The 23,269-nt window shown below is 40.3% G+C and overlaps 1 protein-coding gene across 1 annotated transcript; it reads left to right on the top strand.

Annotated features, from left to right (window-relative positions):
• Positions 1-17,681: 17,681 nt before the first annotated feature.
• Positions 17,682-22,776, top strand: LOC120871938 (ladinin-1-like). Its single transcript, XM_040252014.1, has one exon. The coding sequence runs from the start codon at positions 20,961-20,963 to the stop codon at positions 22,503-22,505; it is 1,545 nt and encodes a 514-aa protein (XP_040107948.1). The 5' UTR covers positions 17,682-20,960; the 3' UTR covers positions 22,506-22,776.
• The last annotated feature ends 493 nt before the right edge of the window (positions 22,777-23,269 follow it).

Below are 23,269 nucleotides of genomic sequence, written 5' to 3'. Positions count from 1 at the left end.
CTTGCATGTAGACTGATCAATTAGAAATGAAGGAATAATTTAACTTAACATTGAACTAAAGTTTAACATTATTTGATCTGTGGGAAAAGATTTGCCAAGCACAATAGCACTGTTAGAAAGATAGCAAAAGTCTTGTTTTATCTGCTGTATAGAACTCCTGTTAAAAATTAAGTGAGCTAATTATTGGTATGCAATGTACTAGTAATTATAAATCAGCTTTATCTTTTAATTAAAACTGGGCTAGAATTATGTATGCTCACATGATAAAATTATATATGCTCACATATATACCTTATTATAGATGTTTTTTAACTGATAGGGAAAAACACGTTCATGAGATGTCTTTAAAACCTTATGCATTCTCTGATTTGCTCACAGACCCTGTTGAGGGAGAATAAGATGGTTAGACTTGCTAGTTCATCTTTTCAGAGCATTAGTCAAACAGCGATACATGTGAGGAAAAAGATTTTATAGATATTCAAATCTACTGTTTTTTAAAAGAGCTAAGTATACCAATTGATGGCAAATTTTGCCCATATTTCTATTTAGGGATATTGCAAATTTTTATAGAATTCCAATAAATCTCATTCCCAGTTCTGTTCTGGGCTGACTGCATATTTCTTTGATTCATTTAGATATTCTCTCAGTCAGACATAGTTCATCACTGGACATTAATCAGTTGCCTTCTGAGGGCTAATTTGCAAATAAAATGCCTTGGAGATAGGAAGTTAAGGTAGGCACACAACTTGCCCTTAAAAAGCATATAATCTAGGGTTTGCTGGTGATCCAGTGGTTGAGACTACACTTCCATTGCAAGGGGCATGGGTTCAATCCTTGGTGGGGAACTAAGATCCCGCATGCCTCATGGTATGTATATGTATATATATATTTTGTCCAAGGCTAGTTCTAGGATAGGGGTTTCTCTGGTGGCTCAGTGGTAAAGAATCTGCTTGTCAATCAGGGAGACAAGCATTCAATCCCTGGGTCAGGAAAATCCCCTGGAGAAGAAAATGGCAACCCATCCTAGTTTTCTTGCCTGGGAAATCCCATGGATAGAGAAGCATTGCAGACTACAGTCCTTGGGCTTGCAAAAGAGTCAGACACCTCTTAGCAACTAAACGACAACAGTAGAAGTTCTAGGTTAATACTTCACAACAAGAAGATTACCTGCCTGCTCAATGCAGAATCTGTTCAGCTGGCATCATTGCAGAAAACAGTCATGGAATGAATTGAGGATGAGCAGATACCAGGAGAGGCCCAGACCATGTCTATTTTTCAGGGTTTCAATAATTTTGAAAAGAAATGCCAAATCTGGTCACAAAAGCCAATCTGTGTTTTAAATGATTACATTCAGCAAGTTAACACTTCTTTCATTTAGAAAGAAAGCCAGCAGTCTAGATTTGACCCTTATTAATGAGTATTGGGCCAAGTGGTCCTTTTGGAGCCCCCATTTCCAGGCCCCAGCATGGAGTCATACCCTGCATGGAGTCATACCCTTAGTTATCCATTTGAGTGCTTGGGATCAGTTGTTCCACACAGATGACATCTGGAAGAGGGTTCCCAAAAGCTGTTTCTGGAGAGAAAACCTGGCTACCTGTGTAGCTGGAAACCTGTCCTGATTTTGGCCTAGCTAAGGGTAGGAATTGATGTTTCCTGACAAGGGTATGAGAGAGGATGTGACAGAGCAGTGATACTATTGCTCACTATTTGTTGCTCACTATTAGTGGGGCTGTGACTGAATTGCTATTGAATTATCCACTCTGTGTACAGTAATGGGTGTATGAGTGAGGCCTGAAAGCTGTTAACTGCATTTTCTTCTATTCCATAGCCTTTATTTTCCATAGTGGAAACCTCCTAATGTTTTTTATTTCTAATGCCCCCATAGGTTACACTGCGAGAAATATCCTGGTTAAAAAACAGAAAACATTGGGAAAATTATACCAATTACATCATTCATGATATTCGTGTGTTCAGGAGGCAGTGTTATTAGCTGCAGTGATAGGATAGAAACTCTAGAGAGGAAGATTTCCCCAGCTTTGAGTATTTGGATGTTAATATGCTCTAGATAAATCATTAATTATAAATTCTGGAATTAGCATGAAATTAATAAGCAAAGTTTAGAAAATAGGTTGATATATGATGAAAAATATTATGCAATACAACTGTGCTTGGCTAGGAATGCTTTCAGAGTAGTTACAGGAGAAGGAGCCAATAATTGCAATAAGGCAGGAAATTGAAGACCCAAAGAGGAAAGATAGGGGGTGGATGGCCAAGAGGAGAAATGCCTCCAGCTAAGAACTTCCAAGAGAAAGATCTGATTCAAGTGAGGTATTTTCTTCTCTGTTCATCTATTTTCATTACCTTAGAGAACCTGGGGAAACATGAACAGTTAGTGCTGAAAGCAAGAAAGCACAGTAAGTGTCTCGGCCTTGACCTTGCAGGGTTTGTGGAGTGTGCTGTTCTAACTCAGGTGCACATTAATGAGTCCTGGATCATGAATACTTACTTGATTTGGGGTCTTACCCAAGTGGTGGGTGATAGATAATCTCATAAAATATGTTTTTCTGTATACCAAATTTGCTATTTACTGCCTTGCTTTTCTATCTATATGCCACCAGATAAATGAATGTCTTTTTTAAAAATTCCACTTGAGGAATGAGTTAAATCAGTCAATTTCCTGATGGAATGAAGGGCTTGCTTTTTAATTTTTTTTATTAGTGAGCATTTTTAGTCATATGTGAAAGTGAAATTTTTCAGTCGTGTCCAGCTGTTTACAGCCCCATGGACTGTAGCCTATCAGTCCATGGGACTTTCCAGGCAAGAATACTGGAGTGGGTTGCCATTTCCTTTTCCAGGAGATCTTCCCGACCCAGGGATTGAACCCAAGTCTCCTTCAATGTCGGCAGACATTTTACTGTCTGAGCCACCAGGGAAGTTATAAGAAAGCCATTATACTATTTTCTGTTTTTGTTGTTTATTTTGAGCAAATAAGATTGAGAGTTGCTAAAAGTGTCTTTTAGGATAAATTGACTCATTTATTTATTTGATAGATATGTATGAAGTCAGGGCCATTTTCTTCATTGAGGTTAAATTAAACCTCATGCTAAGGTAAATTAAAAAAATAAACAATCAGATTTTACTTGCCTATGTATAAATATTTAAGACTCATAGGAATACAGATTCCTTTCATGGTCCTGGAACCCTGGAGAGCTGCTCTTCTTTCTATGACTATTTTTTGAGGAGGGAGATTCAGTGGGACAGGAAGTATTTACATCACTATCCTGTGTGACCTGGTGGATTAGCAATATTTTCACCCTTTCATAGTTATTTTCTTTCATATTCTCTGTTGACTTCAACTTAAAGTAACATCTCTGAAATCTTAGTACCAAATTATATTTAGGAATAGAAAGGAAAACAAATGAACATCTCTTTAATGCACAAGTGCTTATTATATGCTTGTGTGAATCTAGTAAAATACGGTCCATATAAAAAAGAAACAAGAAAACTGAGAATGATATACAAAAAAGAGTTCAGGGCATGAATGATATAGTTGTTGTTGATTTCATCATTAAGTGTGCTTAAAAATGGCCTGTGGGGCCTGTCAAACATGCATTTCCCACGCCCCCTATTGATTCTGGTTCTGTGTTTATGAAGTGGCTCAGGAATTTGCACTTTCACAGACACATTGGGTGGTTTTGATGCAGGTGGTACCAGAGACACAGAGAGGATTATCTTAACCTGTGCTTTATGTTAACCACCATGAGATAATCTTGAAATTATTACCTGGCGCCAGACATTTGAGCAAAAGTTGTATCTAAGGATTACTCAGCAGCTAGTTCAGTTAGAGTAATCCCATGTGAATCAGTGTGTATGGAAAATGCAAGAAAATAAAACTGAAAAATGACCTCTTTTTGCTGAAAGACAATGGTAAATTTGATCTCACATTTGTAAGTTTCAAAAAGAAAAACTGATCTGTAGAAATGCAATAATTACAGTATTTATCTCATAGGGAAGATTAAACATGATAGTGATTGTAAAATACTTTGTGTAGTATGTCACACAGTGCCTGATAAGGTTTAATAAACACAGTATGTTCTTCTTCAGTTCAGTTCAGTCGCTCAGTCGTGTCCGGCTCTTTGCAACCTCATGGACTGCAGCATGCCAAGCTTCCCTGTCCATCATCAATTCCTGGAGCTTTCCCAAACTCATATCCATCGAGTTGGTGATGCCATCCAACTATCTCATTCTCTGCCATCCCCTTTTCCTCCTGTCTTCAATCTTTCCCAGCATCAGGATCTTTTCTAATGAGTCAGCTTTTCACATCAGGTGGCCAAAGTGTTCTTCTTACTTATTATCATTTTGTTATTATTTAAGCTATGTATTTCTTATTCTCTGATTTATTTTGAGTGGAGTAGGCTGATCTGAGGGCTTGATTATCATCTTGTGGTTTGAAGAGCTAGGTTTCCTCTGAATCAGAAGAAAATAGCAGTTATAGAATCTATTATTCTTAAAAAAAAAAGTATATTTTGATTAAAACAGGAATTGGAATTAAAAAAAAAAAGACTTACATATTTTCCTAATAGGGTTCAAAGTTGTAGAGGGCTCTGGTGTAATACAAAGATTAGTTTCCAGACAATTTAAAGGAGAACCTTAGATAGTCTAAATGGTGAATGACTGGGATAATGCCTTTGTTCTCAGGAAGATCACAAGATCTTTCTTGCTCTATAAAGTAGGACTCTTTTTAAAAGGCATAGTTAAGTTAATTTTAATGGAAATGAATCCAACTTCTGAAGCATCTGAGTTCTCAGGTAAGAGCAGTCTTGTCAACCCCCTGTGATTAAATTAGCATGATGGAAGTAAACACTAGAGCCTTCATGAACTGCTTGCTTCTATTTTAGCAACTTTATTCTCAGAGGACTGAAAGGCCAAACCTTTAATAGTACTTTTATTCTATAATTAGAAAATCCAATATGCCAGAATTTGCAGGAAGATGAAGGGCCTCTTTAGAAGAACTGTTAATCTTTTATTTACTCTAACTGCCTAATCTTGGGATTTAGAAGTTTTAGCAGTTCAAATCTTGTTTTACACAAGAGAGAAATTCGTATGGACTTATGCTTTCTTATTTTTGGTAAAAATTTTCAGAATTCCTTAGGCAACAAAGAGACCCTGTGGTCTAGGACATCTGCCATATCACCCAAAAACTCACTACTAGTTTTTAGTCAGGACCATATAGCCACTCTGCTTCTTTCCCTTATATCCAGTAGGATATGCTTTCAGAAATTAATCTGACCTCAGAATGTCTTTTATGGATTCCCATGTGAGATACTGCAGCTCACATTCCTCACTAAGTGTGGCACTTACAGAGTATAGGTTTCTTTCTAGAAATGGGGTCGGGTCATGCATGGCCCATATACCTTAGGGAATTATATCCAGGTTAAATTCCTTTTCAGATGAACTGAATTTGAAATATATTGGAAATGTCCCTTTCTAAGAAAGACGGATGATAAGGATCTCCCCTTTTGTTGTGTAATATAGAATCTATTATATTCTACTGAGAGATATGATTTCTTTCCAACATGGTAGCTCCAGCAAAGCAATTTCCTGCAATGATGAACACCAACATTCCAGATACATTAATGCCATATGGTGGGTCCTGCTGCTATTGTCAGGTGAGCCACTAAAATGTACTTCCTATTCTGGGAAACAGATTTGATTAGGAAGTCTCACTATGATTTAAAAATTTTGTTTACACAGGATGCTTATGGGGGAAAAAAAAATTCCTCAAATGGAAAATTCCCCAAGTGGGAATGTATGTTGGTTATGTTTAATTGATATGACAAGTAAAGTCCTTCTAGATCACTACAAATCACAGCTGTCTACAGCTAAGTCAGCATCCTACTGAAGAAGTGTAGAGTCTGGTTTCCTCATTGCCTTGCTTCCTTCAGACAATCAATCTCTTTACTAAGTAGATTCCATTAAAAACTGATCTCTTCAAAATTATCTAAACTGATCAAACTCACCAAAAATTAGTGAATCTTCCATTTTATTTTATATAATATCCGTTGGGATTTGGTTCTCAATTAAGCAAAACGATGATAAGAAGAAAAATTAGGAGCATGGGAGACAGTCTCAGCCTACAACTTCAGATATTGTGTACATTTTGCTGTTTTGTTAGACAAATGGATGTTTGTCTGGTGACGATTAACTCCTTTTAGGATCATGAATGGTGATGCCTCCTTCCTTTTCCTGTCGTTTTTGATCAGCTCATCCTATCACTTTTCTCAGGCCCAGTCTGACTCATGCCATCCAGGCTTTTCCTTTGGAACTAACAATGCATGGTTAGTTGCACACTGCATTTCACATCAAATTGTTCTGTTTTCAAGTGTGTTTGTTTTTTCTTCTAAACTGGATTGTCAGTTCTTTGAAAGCAGGGGAAATGCTGGGATTAAGAACTAAGGAAAATCATGGTTTAGTATCTTCTGGAAATTCTTCTATCTAGTTCATCATTCTAATATATGAAACTTTTATTTAATAAAAGTTTAAATTGGCCTCTTAAGATATTTTTTTAAAAGTAAATTTTTAGAATCTATGGCAGCTGGTGTGTCACTGAGGGAATAAAATAGATTAATTACATTAACTTCATAGAAGTAATTCATCTGAAGTAAGAAAGCAGCCTTTGCTTATCAGGGTTTCAAAGTGAAGTGAAGTGAAGTAGCTCAGTCGTGTCCGACTCTGCGACCCTGTGGACTGTAGCCCACCAAGCTCCTCCCTCCATGGGATTCTCCAGGCAAGAACACTGGAGTGGGTTGCCATTTCCTTCTCCAAGGTCGAAGGAATTTTTACTAGCAAATTGGAATAGCAAGGATGAGGGGAATGATGACTCTGAGATAGTTATAGATTCTATAACATTTATGTCTTATATTCTTAAAAATACTCCTAAAAATTGAATGAATCTTATAAGTTTTCTATTTCCTCTTCATGTATATTTTCATCTTCTGATTTGCCTGCTCTTCTGTGGTTATTTCTTTAAATACTAAATACCAGTAACATAAAGATAATATCTAAAAAGAAAAGATGCCTGAAATCTTATACAATGAGAGAAATTATTTTTGTTTTTACTCTCCTTTTGATTTTACTTATTTCCGCCATTATTAACACATAGCATTATGTAAGCTTAAAGTACACAACATGTTGATTTGATTCATGTAAATGTTGCAGAATGATTACTATCATAGGTTATTTACCACCTCTCCCCCCGCTCCAATCATGTAGTTATTATTTCTTTTCCTCTTGTCATTATAAATTGCCTGAGTGTGTAACCTAATCTATTCAGATGCTTTTATATTGAACTACTGTGAGAAAGATATGTTTATATTACGTAAAACAAAATGTATTGAATTTATGTACCCGTTTTCTGTAATATTCTCTACTCTGTTATATTTTAAGCTGTAATTATGTATAACATATTCATGGCAATTCCTTCTTGAAAGTCTTATCAATATAAATGCAATAATACTGTAAATTATACATTACCCATTGCTACATTTGCCATGTATAGGTTTTTTGCACTCTTTCTGCAGTGTGGCTATGTGATAAAAATCTTATCTAGAGGAAAGTAAATTCCAAGAACCACCAAGCAGAATAATCCTTATACTGAGTTTAAGATCATATCTTGGTTTAATGAAAAACATTTTCTGTTAGCAAAAGCAGGTTCATTAGAAGCATTTTTGCTTTAAGCTCTCCAATTCATTCTGGTACAAAAATATAATCTCCCTATACCTTAAGGAAAGTAAGGCAAAAAGAAAATGAAAACCTCATAAAAGTCGATTAGGATAGCCCTATGTGGTGCTTCCACATGACTTAGAAATTAAGCCTTAGAGTGCTAGTCCCAGAGGCAGAGGAAGCAAGAGCTAAAAATCTGAAAATCCCAGTGACATTTGGGGTCTGGGTTTAGTACCTTTAAGGATATTTATGATATTAGCTGGGTCTTCTTTAAATTGGGTATTTGTATATGGGAATAGCTAGGTTTCCTAGTGCATAAATGACACCAAACCCTGTCTATGTATGTGAAAACTTGGGTATTGAGTGTGCTAGAGAAATATGTCATATTGCATGCCATAAAGTCACTGATTTTTTTTCATACCTTCTAGTATTTCTGCTTGTAGCTTAGATTTTTCATGTCTAGCCTATCCATGTCCTTTATCTTTTGTTGATTTCATTTTCTGTGTTAAAAGTCATCCATTCCTCCATCACCTGGCTTTAAGGCTTTGATGGCACATTTTTTTAGCAGCAGCCCAGACACAGAATACAATGGATATTACTTTGCTTCAGAGGTTTCGTATTGGTCCTCTTTCTTTCCCAATTTCACTGCCTGCCACCACTGAGACCAGTCATCACTCTAGCCTGTCTGTAACATCTACATCACTAGTTGCCTGCTAGCTCGTCACAATCCTTCCTGTATTTTACCTCTAGTCTTCATTATATTGTTGTTGTTCAGTTGCTCAGTCTTGTCAACTCTTTGTGACCCCATGGACTGCAGCACCAGAGAAGGCAATGGCACCCTACTCCAGTACTCTTGCCTGGAAAATCCCATGGACGGAGGAGCCTGGTAGGCTGCAGTCCATGGGGTCGCTGAGGGTCGAATACGACTGAGCGACTTCACTTTCACTTTTCAATTTCATGCATTGGAGAAGGAAATGGCAACCCACTCCAGTGTTCTTGCCTGGAGAATCCCAGGGACGGCGGAGCCTGGTGAGCTGCCGTCTATGGGGTCGCACAGAGTTGGACACGACTGAAGCGACTTAGCAGCAGCAGCAGCAGGACTGCAGCATGCCAAGCTTCCCTGTCCTTCAGCTTCTACCGAAGCTTGCTCAAACTCATGTCCATTGATTTGGTGATGCCATCCAACCATTTCATCCTCTGTAGTCCCCTTCTTCTCCTTCCTTCAGTCTTTCCCAGCATCAGGGTCTTTTGCAATGAATCGGCTCTTCACATCAGTGCATCATTTCATTAGAGATTTATTTTTCCTACCCACAGTTGCCTTGATCTGCTTCACTGTTTCTCAGATGCCCTGATGACACTTGCAAGTGTTTCAGCTCATGTTCTCTGTTCTTCTCCTCAGTTGCCAGACTTGATAGGAAAGAAGCATAGGATTATACAGGCTGAGCCTATGATAGGTTTACACAACTGTAGTTTGGCTTTCATTGCAGTTTCATGAGCCATATACTTCTTTTGTGCAGCCCTAACTGCAATGGCAGCCCACTCCAGTACTCTTGCCTGGAAAATCCCATGGGCGGAGGAGCCTGGTGGGCTGCAGTCCATGGGGTCGCAAAGAGTCGGGCACTACTGAGCGACTTCACTTTCACTTTTCACTTTCATGCATTGGAGAAGGAAATGGCAACCCACTCCAGTGTTCTTGCCTGGAGAATCCCAGGGACAGAGAGCCTGGTGGGCTGCCGTCTATGGGGTTGCATAGAGTTGGACACGACTGAAGCAACGCAGCAGCAGCAACCTTGCTCTTGCAGAGGCTAATTCCAACCTTTTTTCTCTTCTTTGAATCCCAATCCTGCCTCCCCTCACTTTCAAATTTGTGGGGAAGATCATTACAGTCTGGCCAGGGCTGCTCTGCCTCTTCAGTCATGTTTACCTCCGTCAGGTACTTTCTTCCACCTAATCCTCTTCTCCCTAAACTTCCTGTCTCCATGGGATTCAGCCCACCTGCCATTCACTTAGGACTATTTCAAGGCTCTCAGTCTCTCAGTTCCAATAGCCCCAGTTCTTCCTCTTCTACTTTTAAGCGAGACTAGCCCTCAGTATCTGAAAATAAAAAACCAAATAGATTTTGCTCGGCCTCACTGTCAAATCTTAGTACTCAAACATGGCTCTGTCTCTTCTGCTGACCTGCTAGAATGTGGCCCTCACCTGATGGCTGCGTCACCTTCATCAGTAGCATCTTTTAGTGTCCTTGGACTCTGATTTCTAACTTTGCTGAATCCATATTCTGTCCCACAGTCCTGCTCTGATTTTCCTCCTGTTACCTAATAGTTCTTTTGTAATCTCAGACTTTAAATAGAAAACTTCTTAAAGTTTATCCTTGATAAATTTCCCTTCTTATTTTTTGCTTGATATTCCCCAGTTTCAACTATCAACTATATTTTCACAATGCTCCAAGATATGCCTGCATACAAATCTCTCTCCAGAATTACAACTCTATTTTCAAAGGCCTACTGTACATTTCAACTTAATTTTCCTGTTATTTCCTCTATTTACTTGTCTAAAATCTAACCAGTTATCTTTTTCCAAAACCTTTCCCCTTTGACATTTTATCCAAATGCTTTTTCACTTCCATATTTATTTTAATTTTTGAGTGAAGGAAAATAATACTAATAGAAACATATTCTTATTTGGTGCTAAGATAATCATATGCAGACTGAGATATCACTTCTGTAGATTATGAAATATTTTCCTTCATAGGAAGTACATTGAATTGCAGATGATTATTGTGATCTGGTTTATTTTGGAGTGCAGTGAATGTAGAATGATTTTATTTTTAGCAGTTCATAATGCAAAGCAATGCCCAGATCATGTCAATTATTTGCTAATAAAATTCATTGTATTTTTACAAATAAAAGCTCACAAGTAAGAAAAATAATTTCAGGAAATAAATTGGTCTTCCTAGGTAATACATCTGAAAACAAATTAAAAGTTGACTCATGCTGTCCTCTAGCTGTTTCAATATCATTCTTACCTTGAATGAAGGTAGAAAAAAAAAAAAAACCACACTTGAACAATTTGTGATGTGCCCATCTCCAGAGCTGATTTACTGGCAGGTAGTAATCTATCTGTTCCCATAGTCCCTAATGGAATTTTTCATAAGGAACCTGGACACCTCCATCAATACACAGCCATGGATCTACCTTTTCTCATAGGGAGATCCTTGCCTATGGATCTTTGTTTTAAGGAATAGCATTTTTGCAAAGTATAACTTGTTTCTTTCATCATCAACAAATGTAAGTTTCTAAGGTAAATACACTGTCTTTCCACATATGTTCCATAGGAGAGAAAATTTTCCTCTTTTCTCTTAAGGTTCCTGGCTGGGTCTGAATGTTAAATTGGCAAAGTCAGATTAACAGAAGAAAAGCATGCAGGTTTACTTAAGTTTTATGTGACATGGAAACTTTATAAGGAAACACAGATCCAAAGGAAGAATTACCCTAAGTATTTCTATGCTAGATTTGATGAAGAGTGGTCAGTTGTGTAGAAATATAATAGGTCAAAGAGTATGAGGTAAGTGTAGTGACCTAGGGAAAAATTAGCAAGACATATTTGTTCAGATTCTTCTGGGCATCATTTATCTCCAGAGACAAAGATGCTCCTTTCCTGGTATAGAGAGGGCACCTCTCACATATCAGGCTCTGAAATCATAACCTATTTCAGGGGAAAAGTTGTCGAGAAAGGCCAGAGTGACCTCCCTGCTTCTGTTTTCTTAAACTCCTTCAGTTTAAAACATTCAATATACTAAGGTGACGTATTTCAGGATAGCATGTCCTGTACCCCATCATTCATGTCTTGCAATCTTTGTTTCTCTTGCTGTCCTTATTATTCTCATTATGTCCTTATTATTAGAAAAAGTTATTATGATACTCTACTAATGAAAATGGGTGTTTGGAACAGGAGATTCCTTTTAAACTGTCTCTATGTGTTTGTATGAAAGTTTAGAGTCTGGGGCAAAGTTAAATTGTGATGCCTAAGAAAGAGGTAGCAGTATTAGAGACAGAGAAGGAAGATCAGGAATGGTAAATATATTACCCTAGTATATTCCCCCAGTATGGGAAGCTCCCGTAGAAAGTCGAGTGAAGGGACTGGAGAAAAAGGAACATGTGGAATGGGGATTTAGAGAATGTGCTATGGTGAATAAGACACAATGCCTTTCTCCAAGTATACTACAGTATGTTCAGGAAAGTCAACTTTGATCACTAATCCTTTTCACTGTAAGTAACTTCTTTCTGGAAAGGCAAAGAAGCCTACACATGGATGGCACTCCTAGATTGCATGTTGGCAGTTGTGCATGGTGGATACATCTCACATAGCATAAAGCAGTTGGTAATACCGTTGTTTTCTATTTATATTCATCATCAGTGTATATTCGTGGCATGGAATGATATTCAAGACACTGTGGAAAATGCAGAGACGAGGCACTTATGAGTCTAGTTACGAAGAGAGAACAAAAATTATAAAGGTGATTAGATATCGTTGACAAGGGGGTGGTTCAGTCAAAAGGTGTTTAGAAGAGGAAGACATGGTTTGCAGAAAAAAGCCCTACCAGCTGTTCTTCACTTTTTCTACTTTGTCCTGTATTTTGTAATTACCTTGGCACTTCAGATACTTCTATTTTCCATGTATGATGTCCTTGCTAAACTTCACACCATCTTTAATTTTGGTCTTTCATACACTGCACTCTGATTCAGTCCATTTTAGTTCAATATGAAGAACCTATATAGCTATTCTGTTTGGGGCATTCTTTTACATGTCACATTTTGGGCTACAGTGAGAAAGGTTTGTTCCTCTCTTGAGTCCTCACAATTAAAGATATGACTTGTTATTTGGTGGCAAATGTCCCTTAAGCATAACAGTTGTTGACTAAAAAAGATAGTCACAACCTGAAAATAGAGTTATCTTATTTGGTAGGAATGTTTAGGACTCCGAGCCTGGGAGACAGCATCTCAGTAGCTCTGAGAAAACTGCTCCAAGGAAGCAGGAGGGGAAGTCAGGCTACATATAAGTTTGCAACAAAGAGAGCAGGCAGTCTGAACATCAAAGATCAGATATCAAGTTAAGGCATGTAGTATTCTCTGTATGGGAAGATGCAAGCCTCTGGACTCAGAATTCATTCCTTTCATATGCACCTCAGCTTATCTGGGGCCAATTCTGTTTCCTTGATCACCTTGCTGGTTTGCATTCTCCCAGCTCCTCAGCTATCTTCCTAGCGGGGTCTTAGCATCCACTGGATCACAGTTTTGGGAGCCCTCATTACATTTGGAGGCCAGAAATCACTGATGGCTCTGACATTTCTTGTATATTAATATGACAGGAGATATTTTCATTTCATACAATGATGAAGCTATTAAGGACTTGTAGTCTATTTCTGTTTTACTTTTTTTAACACGTTCATCTGACAAGAATGAGATCATCTTTGTTCTCTTCCCTCCTATTCCCAACAAGTATCCCAAGTATCCGTGTGGCTAAATGCTACTGTTACTTTTAAGACTCAGTCCAGAAACATCTGCCTCCAAAAACCCTTCTATGATGTGAAACTTATCTCATTTAGATGCTTGAAGTTGCCACATTACACAGTTCCAGAGGACCCATTTACTTCCTGTCTATGTGAGAGGCATTTCTGGATTTCACATTTCACAGCCTGAGCAGCAGTACACAGCAGCCTTGGGTGCTTCTCTCATAGCATCCTATGCCTCACTATTCCAGTATTGAACATATTATATTTATTTATGATTTTAACACATTATATTTTAGAGACAGAAACTGTGACCTAATTCCTGGCCCATAGCAAGTACAGAATAAAGGGTTTTTTGTTGTTGTTGTTGTTTGTTTTTTGTTGTTTTTTAATGGAAAGAAAAAAAAAAAAGGCTGAATGGAACCTCTGTAAAATTCTTACCTTAATGATGGCTCTAAAGACCTAGGCTTAACTCACACTGTTGCTATGCTACATATCCTGACTCATAGGTTTAGCAGTCCAGACTTTCTCCTCAGTTCTGACTCCTGGTCCATAATACTGGGGTTTTCATTTTTTAAGAGTTCTGTACCCATCTGATCCCTTCTGTTCCCCATCTCTCTCTCTCTATTTGATTATTCATTGGCCATTTTCACCTTATTCCCCAAGCTCATTGACTTTTTGTAATGAGTACAAGAAAATCTTTTCAAAACTCTAGTACTTCCAGTTTCTCCTCCAGGGCTTTTCCCATTTAGCTTTTGTTATGGATCTCTCATACCCTCTTTCTCCACACTTGCCACCACAAATTAGAAAATCAGTAAAGGTTGAATTTAGATTTTTATATTACTGTATATTTTTCTTTCCTACTTTCTCCCCTAGAGGGGAAAATCCATAGGATTAATAATACCAATTAGATATCAACTCTATTTGTCTAATTAAAACAAAATAACTGATTTTAGGGTGTTAGTCGCTCATCATGTCTCTTTGTGACCCCATGCACGGTAGCCTGCCAGGCTCCTCTGTCCACGGAATTCTCCAGGCAGGAATACTGGGGTGGGTTGCCATTCCCTTCCCCAGGGGATCCTCCTGACCTAGAGATCGAACCCGGGTCTCCTGCATTGCAGGCTTTACCATCTGAGCTACTGGGGAAGCCCCAAGTCTGATGCCTCCAAATAGCTTAAAATTTTTTGCTTAGCTCCTATCCAGAAATAGTTTTCGAGTGAGCTTTCTTAATCAACCCTTAATCTGTATGCATGGTCTCATTCTGCACGTCATTTATCTGTTGCATGTAAAGTATTCACCTACATACTCTCCCCATTCAAGACTGCATTTACAATCTTCTCTTACATAGAAGAGATTTGGGGGTCCTGCTTCCAGCTATTGGTGAACATGAAGAGCAAGCCTTGGAAACTGGAGGCTTTGACCTGCAGATGTGTTTTATTCGTCAAGTATACAACTTGGAAAAATTATTTAACATATGAAAATTGAAAGATTTCACATAAAAATTCAGTTTTCCAGGTTTTCTTTAAAATAAAGTCCAACAGATGATCCACTTTACAACATGGTAAACACCAGTGGGGGTTAGTAGCTACTTCATTTATACAAATATCTACCCTGCATAGACCAGAGTTTCCTCACCACTCCTTGTTACCTGCCTGTGGAGGTCTAATGTTTATTACCATTCAGCTCTGCTTTTCCTCTCTATTCTCTTATTGTGAAGAAATACTTCCTCATATCCCTGGTTTTGTCAATTATAAGAAAATGAAAAATGACTTGAGAGGGAAGTTTCTTTTAAGCAAAAACTGGAAGTAGCTTATTCTTTGTGTCAGTGACACATATTTCTACATATCAAATGCAAAAAAATAAAAATTGTGGAGCTTTAATGAGGCATCTACACTTGTTAAAGTTGCTTCCTAGTTCTTAAAGGCATTTACGTTTCTAAACTTGAAAAATAAAAAGAATGATGTTATTGTTAAAATAATAATATTTCAGGAAATAACTCATTGCTTGTGGCATAGGACAATCCTTAAAGAAAGAAAGTCAGGGTTAAAGAAAGGTGTTGGAGGTGCTGGAGTGGGAAATAATAATGAAGCAAAGCTCTGACTTAAACTCACTATAACTTTAGGTCACCTTGCAATACCCACTGCTGTCTTATTCTCTCCACCCAAGGTGAATATGGGGCCTGGGTTAGGAGAGAACAGATAGTATAGAAACTATAGTAATTTACCCTCTGATACTAAGAAGTCCAAACAAGTGAAAGCTAGACCATACGGAAGATAAGCTTTATATTCAGTCATTGTAGTCTGTATGCCACTTGGAAACAGAAATGTCTGGTGGCTTCCAAGCCATATAAACAATACCAATAAATAGGATAGAGTGATGGGTGGTAGTTGGTAATTTGGTTTGCTTTGCCCATTAAAGCAACATTTTTGGCAATCTTACTGTTGTAAGATAACAACAGTATTTCTTTCTCTAAATGAGGTATGCCATAGTGCACTTATTTTCTGCTTCAGCAAATATAATTCCATAGCAGTCTGTCATGGTATTTATACAATTGTTGGTGAGATAACTGTGTACCTAATAAAAAGTATTGTTTTATTTTCTCCATTTGCCCACATCCTTCCCTCCACTTACCTTTTCTAATTTCTCAATTTTTTCTTCTGCAGAATGAAACTAGAATGCTATTAGACTTTAAAAATATATGCCGTCATGATTGCCTCCATAATTGGTTTATTGAGAAAGGCTGGGTAAATCTCTCATAGCTCAGCAGGGAGAACATTATAAAAACAAAACCAAAAAACTCTAGCTCAACTTGTACGAGGGGTGAAGTTGCTAGAGAGTTTTAATTGGACCTCAGGCATGCGCCTATTTAGTTCTCAGAATTCTGGCAACTGCTGATTAGGTTCAAAATTAACTTCTGCATAGAGTAGAAGACTGTTGACTTTAGAAATGTATTGTCACTATGTGGAAATGTGATACCTATAAAGAATCAAAATGCAAATATCATGGGAGAAAGAAGTGTGTGTATTTTTTTTTTTTTTTGAGGGGGATGGAGAGTGGCAGGAGATAGTTTCTTGTTTTTACTGGTTTTATGGACAAAGAAGGTATTATTCAGATAAGTTAACTCTAGTGCGTGTACTAGTGTTTTAGTGTAAAATATGGGACCACCAGAGGAAAAGAACAATTAATTTCAAATAAAATATAACAATATCTATACCATACTCAGTGGTCTTGAGGAAGAAAACTCATGAGAAAAGTAAAATAAATAAATGAGGAAATCATCTCTGTGTAGGTCAGATTGAAATGAATACATCTTTTCCAGAATTATTTGGATGCTGACACTGGCCTTAAAACAACTGTCTAGCCCAAATAATGTTTTTCATTTGAGTCAAATTTTGAAATAAGGGCTGTAATAAATATTGTTTTTCCTTTTTTTTTTGATAACTTATTTTCTTTTATCTGTGGATCAACTGTATTCTAGAGACCAACTCCATTGATATTTACTTGATATGATATTGAAGTATCCAATAGAGTTCTTCAGTACCTTCTGATATGTATCTCATTTTCCTCAAATAAGATGATAAAAAGCACCCGGGATATTTCCCTGTTATTTGCTGTAATGCCTTTAATCAACTTGATTTAATCAGTATATGATTCCAAGTCATCTATATGAATTTTCAATGTGCACAATACATTATTTTACATTATTGCTTTTTTTAAATAGTCAATTTCCAAGTATTTTATGCTTGATAGTATGGCTAAATTTACTTTTTATGATGGTCTATTAGTCCTTTTAATTCTTCAAAGCATGATTGTAAAGAATATGCTAACATGGAAACATTATATTTTTATTTCTTAATACAGTTTTCAACCTATTGTGTTGAATTTCCTATTTTCATTCAGTCCATTTTGGCCAGCTATCATAACTTTTTGGTCACTTTGGATTATTGTAATTATTCTACTCCTGTTTAAATTCCAATGTCATATCTGATTTCAATGTTTTCTTCCCTTCCTTGAGCTGTAAACTGTGAATTTGGCTGTTTGGACTTTGGAGAATAGGAGAGTCTGCCTTTTAGATTTTCATTCCCTCTTCCTTTTCAAGGTCCAGGCTCTTGAAGTAAGGAAATAGAAGAATAGTGGAAGCAGAGCTTGTATGTGTAACTAGGCTGCTCTGGTTCCATCGGTGATCTACTCAAGAGAATGGATTCAATTTAGATTGTATGTGGGGGTGGGAGAGTCAGGACTTTGTTTAGACTCTGATGGTGACCTCTACTGCTGACAGCTCTTGCAGAGAAGGACAGCTAGCTTCCCTTGAGTCCTTCAAGAAGACTGTTCCCATTTTTGGTTCTTCCTCATCTGTCTCTGCCCTTCCATTGCCCTCCTGGCATCTTCATACAGGGCCACACCCTCTGATTGCCTCTGGGAACTTGTAAGAGGCTGCCCCACAATTTTTCTTCACAAGTATCAGTGTTAGTCCTTTTGAGACTTGCTGACTAATAGACTACTCTGAAGACTTTTCTGCTTTCAGACAACTCTAGCCCAGAAATGGGCACCAGGTTTTATGTTTATGTTTATCCTACATTTCAAGGGGTGGATGTTAACCTTGCTTGAGAGCTTTCTCACTGTTCTCAACTCCAGCTCAGGAATCAACCAGCCTGGTTTCCTCACCAACTGCTGTAAATGAGTCTACTCCTCCCTGGAAATGCTTGGCTTTAAAGCAGCTCTTCTTGTCTTTCTCTTGTGATGGGGACAGGGATGAGTAACCTCTCACCACAAAGGGTGCATAGTCATGAAGTCTAAGGCTGTTCTTCAGGTTCTTTCTTCCATGCATTGAGGGAATAGAGGACAGGGAGAGAGTGAGTGAGTGGGGCCACTGGGAGCTGATTCTGCCACTTTGAGAAGACTACATCTGGGAGGCTTGTTGTTAGGACAATTTTGGACCCTCCCTGAAATATACAAGGTCTCTTTCAACATTTTGTTAGGGTGTTTGTGTGTGTGTACATGTATGCTAGTCTCTCTTCCATGGAATTAAGCTACTTTGAGGCAGAAAACATATATTGCAGCTTTTTTCATCCATACTAACCATCACTAACAGTAAAATTGATATCAAAACAATTATAATAGTGGCATACACTTAAATGATGCTTACTTTTTAGGTCAGGCATTGTTCTAAAAAACTTGTGTATATTTATGTATTTAAGCCTCACAAACCCTATGAGATTGGTATTGTTATTGCTGCCATTTGGTTTGTGGAAATAGATTATAGAGTAGTCAAGTAACTTGCCTAAAGTCACATACCTGATAAGCAGTGAAGCTGAGATTGGAACCCAGGCAGCCTGACTCTGATGCTCATCTATACTGATTGTCTTTGTCACAAGCATATGGCATCACTGTGAACAGGTGTTGTTGGTAAAGTTAGTTAGACACCAGGATAATTTTCTCAGTTTGATTTGGTATGTGAAGGAATGCCGGAGTCCACAACTCCAGCACCCAGGGATTCAACCTGAAGAGGTGAACGGTGTTGACGAATGAGGCAGCCTCTCAATTTTCTTTTGGACTGCCTCTTTATTTCACGTTTAAGATTCTCTTTTATACTTTTACAAAAGCATTAGGCCAGAGGTTTGACATTTTCAGATTCCCTTCTCCCAGATTTATTATCTCCATAAATCATTGTTGCTCTTCAGAGTTCCTGCTTCAGTGATTCTCTCAGAATCAGCCTTATCATCTGTTAGCTACCTCTTCTAATGTGTCCTATAGTTAACTTGTGATTACATTGTAACTCATGCTACATTCCTCAGTTTACTACTTATCTTCCTAAATCCTGTTTGCCCCTAACATCCTGAGCTCACTATCTCAAAAAGGCTTCTAGCTATAGTGTCTCTAAAAATTCCTAACTTCTATAAGCTATAGTAAAATATGCTAACTTTACAACATTCCTTAAATCTTTAACTTCTGTTTTAATTATTTCTAAGCCCTAAATTCAGTAAACTCCTTTGCCATAAACATTCTCCTCACAAATAGGCTTCAGATATCAATCCCTCCCGTGGCCTCAAGCTATGGCCTATGTGCTCATCCTGGAACACTCTTTTGTAAAAGTCCTTGAACAAATTAACTTTATGAATTATTTTCTGAGCAATGCTGCAAAAGGCTTTGTGCCTTCTCGTGCTCCTCTCAAGAACAATAAGCACCTTAATATTCCTTTTCAGTCAACTCAGCTGAGGAGAGGAAAAGACAAGTCAGAATTACAAGGCCTAACCTCCTCCATCCCGGGTCCGTGCCTTTGGAATGAGGAAAGGGGGCTGGGGACTGTGCCTCCATTTTGTCAGTAATGCCTGCTAGGCAACCCAAGACGGGCAGGTCATGGTGGAGAGGTCTGACAGAATGTTTTCCACTGGAGAAGGGAATGGCAAACCACTTCAGTATTCTTGCCTTGAGAACCCCATGAACAGTATGAAAAGGCAAAATGATAGGATGCTGAAAGAGGAATTCCCCAGGTCAGTAAGTGCCCAACACGCTACTGGAGATCAGTGAAGAAATAACTCCAGAAAGAATGAAGGGATGGAGCCAAAGCAAAAATAATACCCAGCTATGGATGTGACTGGTGATAGAAGCAAGGTCCAAAGCTGTAAAGAGCAATATTGCGTAGGAACCTGGAATGTCAGGTCCATGAATCAAGGCAAATTGGAAGTGGTCAAACAGGAGATGACAAGGGTGAATGTCGACATTCTAGGAATCAGTGAACTAAAATGGACTGGAATGGGTGAATTTAACTCAGATGACCATTATATCTACTACTGCAGGCAGGAATCCCTCAGAAGAAATGGAGTAGCCATCATGATCAACAAGAGAGTCCGAAATGCAGTACTTGGATGCAGTCTCAAAAATGACAGAATGATCCCTGTTCGTTTCCAAGGATAAGAAAATATAAATCATAGTAAAGTTCATTTTTGTTGCCTTGATTGTCTCCCAGGTTTAAACAGATACCTTTCATACCGTATCTCTCATCTCCCTTTTCTTCTCCTCCTCTGTCTCCAACTTAGTGCTGGATTTTGAATTCTCTGGTGAGATTTCTCTGGCTACAGAGACCTTTGACTTCCTTATGGCTAAACCTAGTAGCTACAATTCTGTCTTTATATTTCTTGATAATCCCATTGACTTGTGCTATGTTGAACATTCTCTGCTACTTAAAATCTTTTTCTTTGTTTTCCAGAATCATTCTTTTCAGGATCTATGGTTTCTCTTTTATTAATAAATAAACCTTTATTTTTAATAAACTTATTTCTGTTATCTTTACAAATCCATCTTTAGCCACCCACTCCCTTTAATAATGTGTTTCTTCAGGACAGGGAGAAAGTTAGTGAGTGGGGGCACTGGTAGCTGGTTCTGCCACTTTGAGAAGACTACATCTGGGAGGCTTGTTGTTAGTCCTGTATTCTGTCAATTGACTTTCCAATGTCCTGTTGTTACTGAAGTGCAAGGCTGTGTACCTGACACGCAGTGAGCCCAAACAACACCAGAACATGAGCGTTTGGAACAGAGAATGCCTTGTTATTGGGCCACGCAAGGAGATGAGTGGCTCATGCTTTTAAAAACCCTAAATTCCCATAAAGTTTCCAGCAAAGCCCTTTTATAGGAAAGAGGAGGGGGGTGGGTATAGTTAGTTGTTGCAGACGAGGACGAGGAGGAACAGGAGCAAGAACGCCGGCAGCGACTCTGGAACCTGGGATTCACCATGGACGACGAGGACCTGCCAGCCCCGGAGAGGCGTGAGGTGGGGAGAGCTATGCAGGCAGCTCTGGACGGAGGGTCGGCAAGCGGAGGGGCTTGGAGCGGAGTCCACATGGAGGCCAGCCAGCTGGCGTGGCAGCATGGGGAGCAGCAGGTTCAGGAGGGCATCAGACCCAGCACCAGCATGAGGCTCCCGGCCAGCTCGGTCAAATTAAGCCTGAAGCTGGAGCAGTACTTCTCGACCACACAGAGATCAGAGTCCATCAAGTGTGCAAACCCATCCCACACTGAGTTCCTTGTGGCTCCCATGGATGTTGCCAGCAAGCGCCACCTCTTCGAGAAGGAGCTGGTGGGCCAGAGCCTAGAGGGCCCAGCCGTCAGCCACAAGGAGAACTTGCAGCTCTCAGGGGTGGAGAAGTCACGGTTCAACCTGTGGATCAGCAGGACCCAGGAGTCAGCACAACAGGGCCCACAGAACCAGGAGACGCAGTTGGAGTTGGCAGCTGGCAGGAAGCCCCAGTGGAGAAAGAAGCCAGAGGTCCCGCTGGGTGCCAAGATCTCTGTGCTGGAGGAGAGGGCTGTCTCAAGAAAGAGGACAGTTCCAGACAAAGCCAGCGACTCGGAGAAGAGACCGGTGTCTGAGAAAGCCACCGTCTTCGAGAAGACCCCAGTCCCCAAGATGCAGCCGGCCCCAGGCAGGGCCATGACCCCAGTGCAGCTCCAGGACTGGGAGCATTCAGCCTCAGCAGAGTGCCCGTCCAGCCCCAGGAGGCAGTGGGGCACTGGATCTGAGAAGGAGCCTGAGTCTTCGGCGGGGCCTCTGCCCTGGGCTGGCTGCTTCCCGCCTGTCACTCTGCAGGTGAGGACCCCCAGCACGAAGGAGGAGGCCAAGTCCCCCTCACCAACACGGGCCTTGCCTACCTTCAGCAGCATCCGGCAGCGCTCCAGCCCCCACACCATCTCCTTCAGGATGAGCCCCCGGAGAGACAGCTCAGAGGCGGCCTTAACCCGCAGCACCAGCATGAGGCTCCCGGCCAGATCGGTCAAAATAGGCCTGAAGCTGGAGCAATACCTCTCAGCCATACAGAGATCAGAGTCCGTCAGGTATGCAAACCCTTTCCACACTGAGTTCCCCGTGGCTCCTGTGGATGTCACCAGCAAGCACCACCTCTTCGAGAAGGAGCTGGTGGGCCAGAGCCGAAGGCCCAGCCTCCAGCTGCAAGGAGAACTTGCAGTTCTCAGGGGTGGAGAAGTCACGGCTCAACCTGTGGATAAGCAGGACCCAGGAGTCAACACAGCAGGGCCCACAGAACCAGGAGATGCAGTTGGAGTCAGAAGCTGGCAAGAGGCCCCAGTGGAGGAAGAAGCCAGAGCCCCTGCTGGGTGCCGAGGTGTGAGGAGCCAGTCTCAGGCCAGCAGCCGCACTGGTCACCTCTCCCACCCACTTTCCACACTGGACCTGGGAGGATGCTGGCCAGCTTCCTCCCACCCCTCTGGGGCAGGTGTGCCCCGTGCCTTGTCCAGCTGCGGGCACTGCATGTCTGCATAGAGCCTTGCCACCTTGTCCACGTGGACCCCTGCTCTTCCTCCTCCTCCGGGTCCATCAGCTCACACCAGTGTCTCTGTGCACCTCTCCCAGGCTGGCCCCCACCGTCCTTGTGCCACCTGCCAGGCTGGAGGAGCCATGCTGACCCCTCCCAGGCCCTGCCTTGCTCCCCTTCACACCCCACCTGCTGCCCTGGCTAAGCCATCCTATGCCCTTCCCCACCACTCAGGAAAGGGCTGATAAACTCATTCACTCTCAAAAACAAAAACAAAAACTGACTGTTGCAGTCAGATCATCTGTTCTTGAGGTCAGGTCATGGTCAGGAAAGGATGTTCTTGTCAATCTCTGCCAAACAAATGTTTTTCTCTGTTCTGACAAGAAAGGACAGGGTGCCAAGACACAACTTTCACCCTCTTTGAGATCCAAATCCTGGCTAAGAGGAGGTAGATCTCAGTGGGCAGCTCCCTCAGGTGCAGGTCCTCAGACCCTACCCAGCTGTCATCACTGAAGGGGCAAGGTGCCCAAGACCCAGCTGGCCCTCAGGCTCCTCAGGCTCCCCACCTGGCAGGAACCAGATCCCCAGAGTGTGACTCATGCCAACTGTCACTGCTGTTAGGTTGCAGAGGCGAGAATGGGAGAGAGGTTCACCGCCACCTCAAGGCTTGGGCCCAGCCTAGTGGATGACCTTGGCAAGGACTCTGGAACCTTGCAGGACACAGCCCCCAACCTGTTCCCTGGGCTGCTTAGCTCACTCACCGGCCCGAGGC

This window comes from Oryx dammah, unplaced genomic scaffold, assembly GCF_014754425.2.
Source record: "Oryx dammah isolate SB20612 unplaced genomic scaffold, SCBI_Odam_1.1 HiC_scaffold_1, whole genome shotgun sequence".
Lineage (NCBI taxonomy): Eukaryota > Metazoa > Chordata > Mammalia > Artiodactyla > Bovidae > Oryx > Oryx dammah.
Note: the sequence above shows the minus strand (reverse complement) of the source record. Positions and strands in the feature narration are given on the sequence as shown.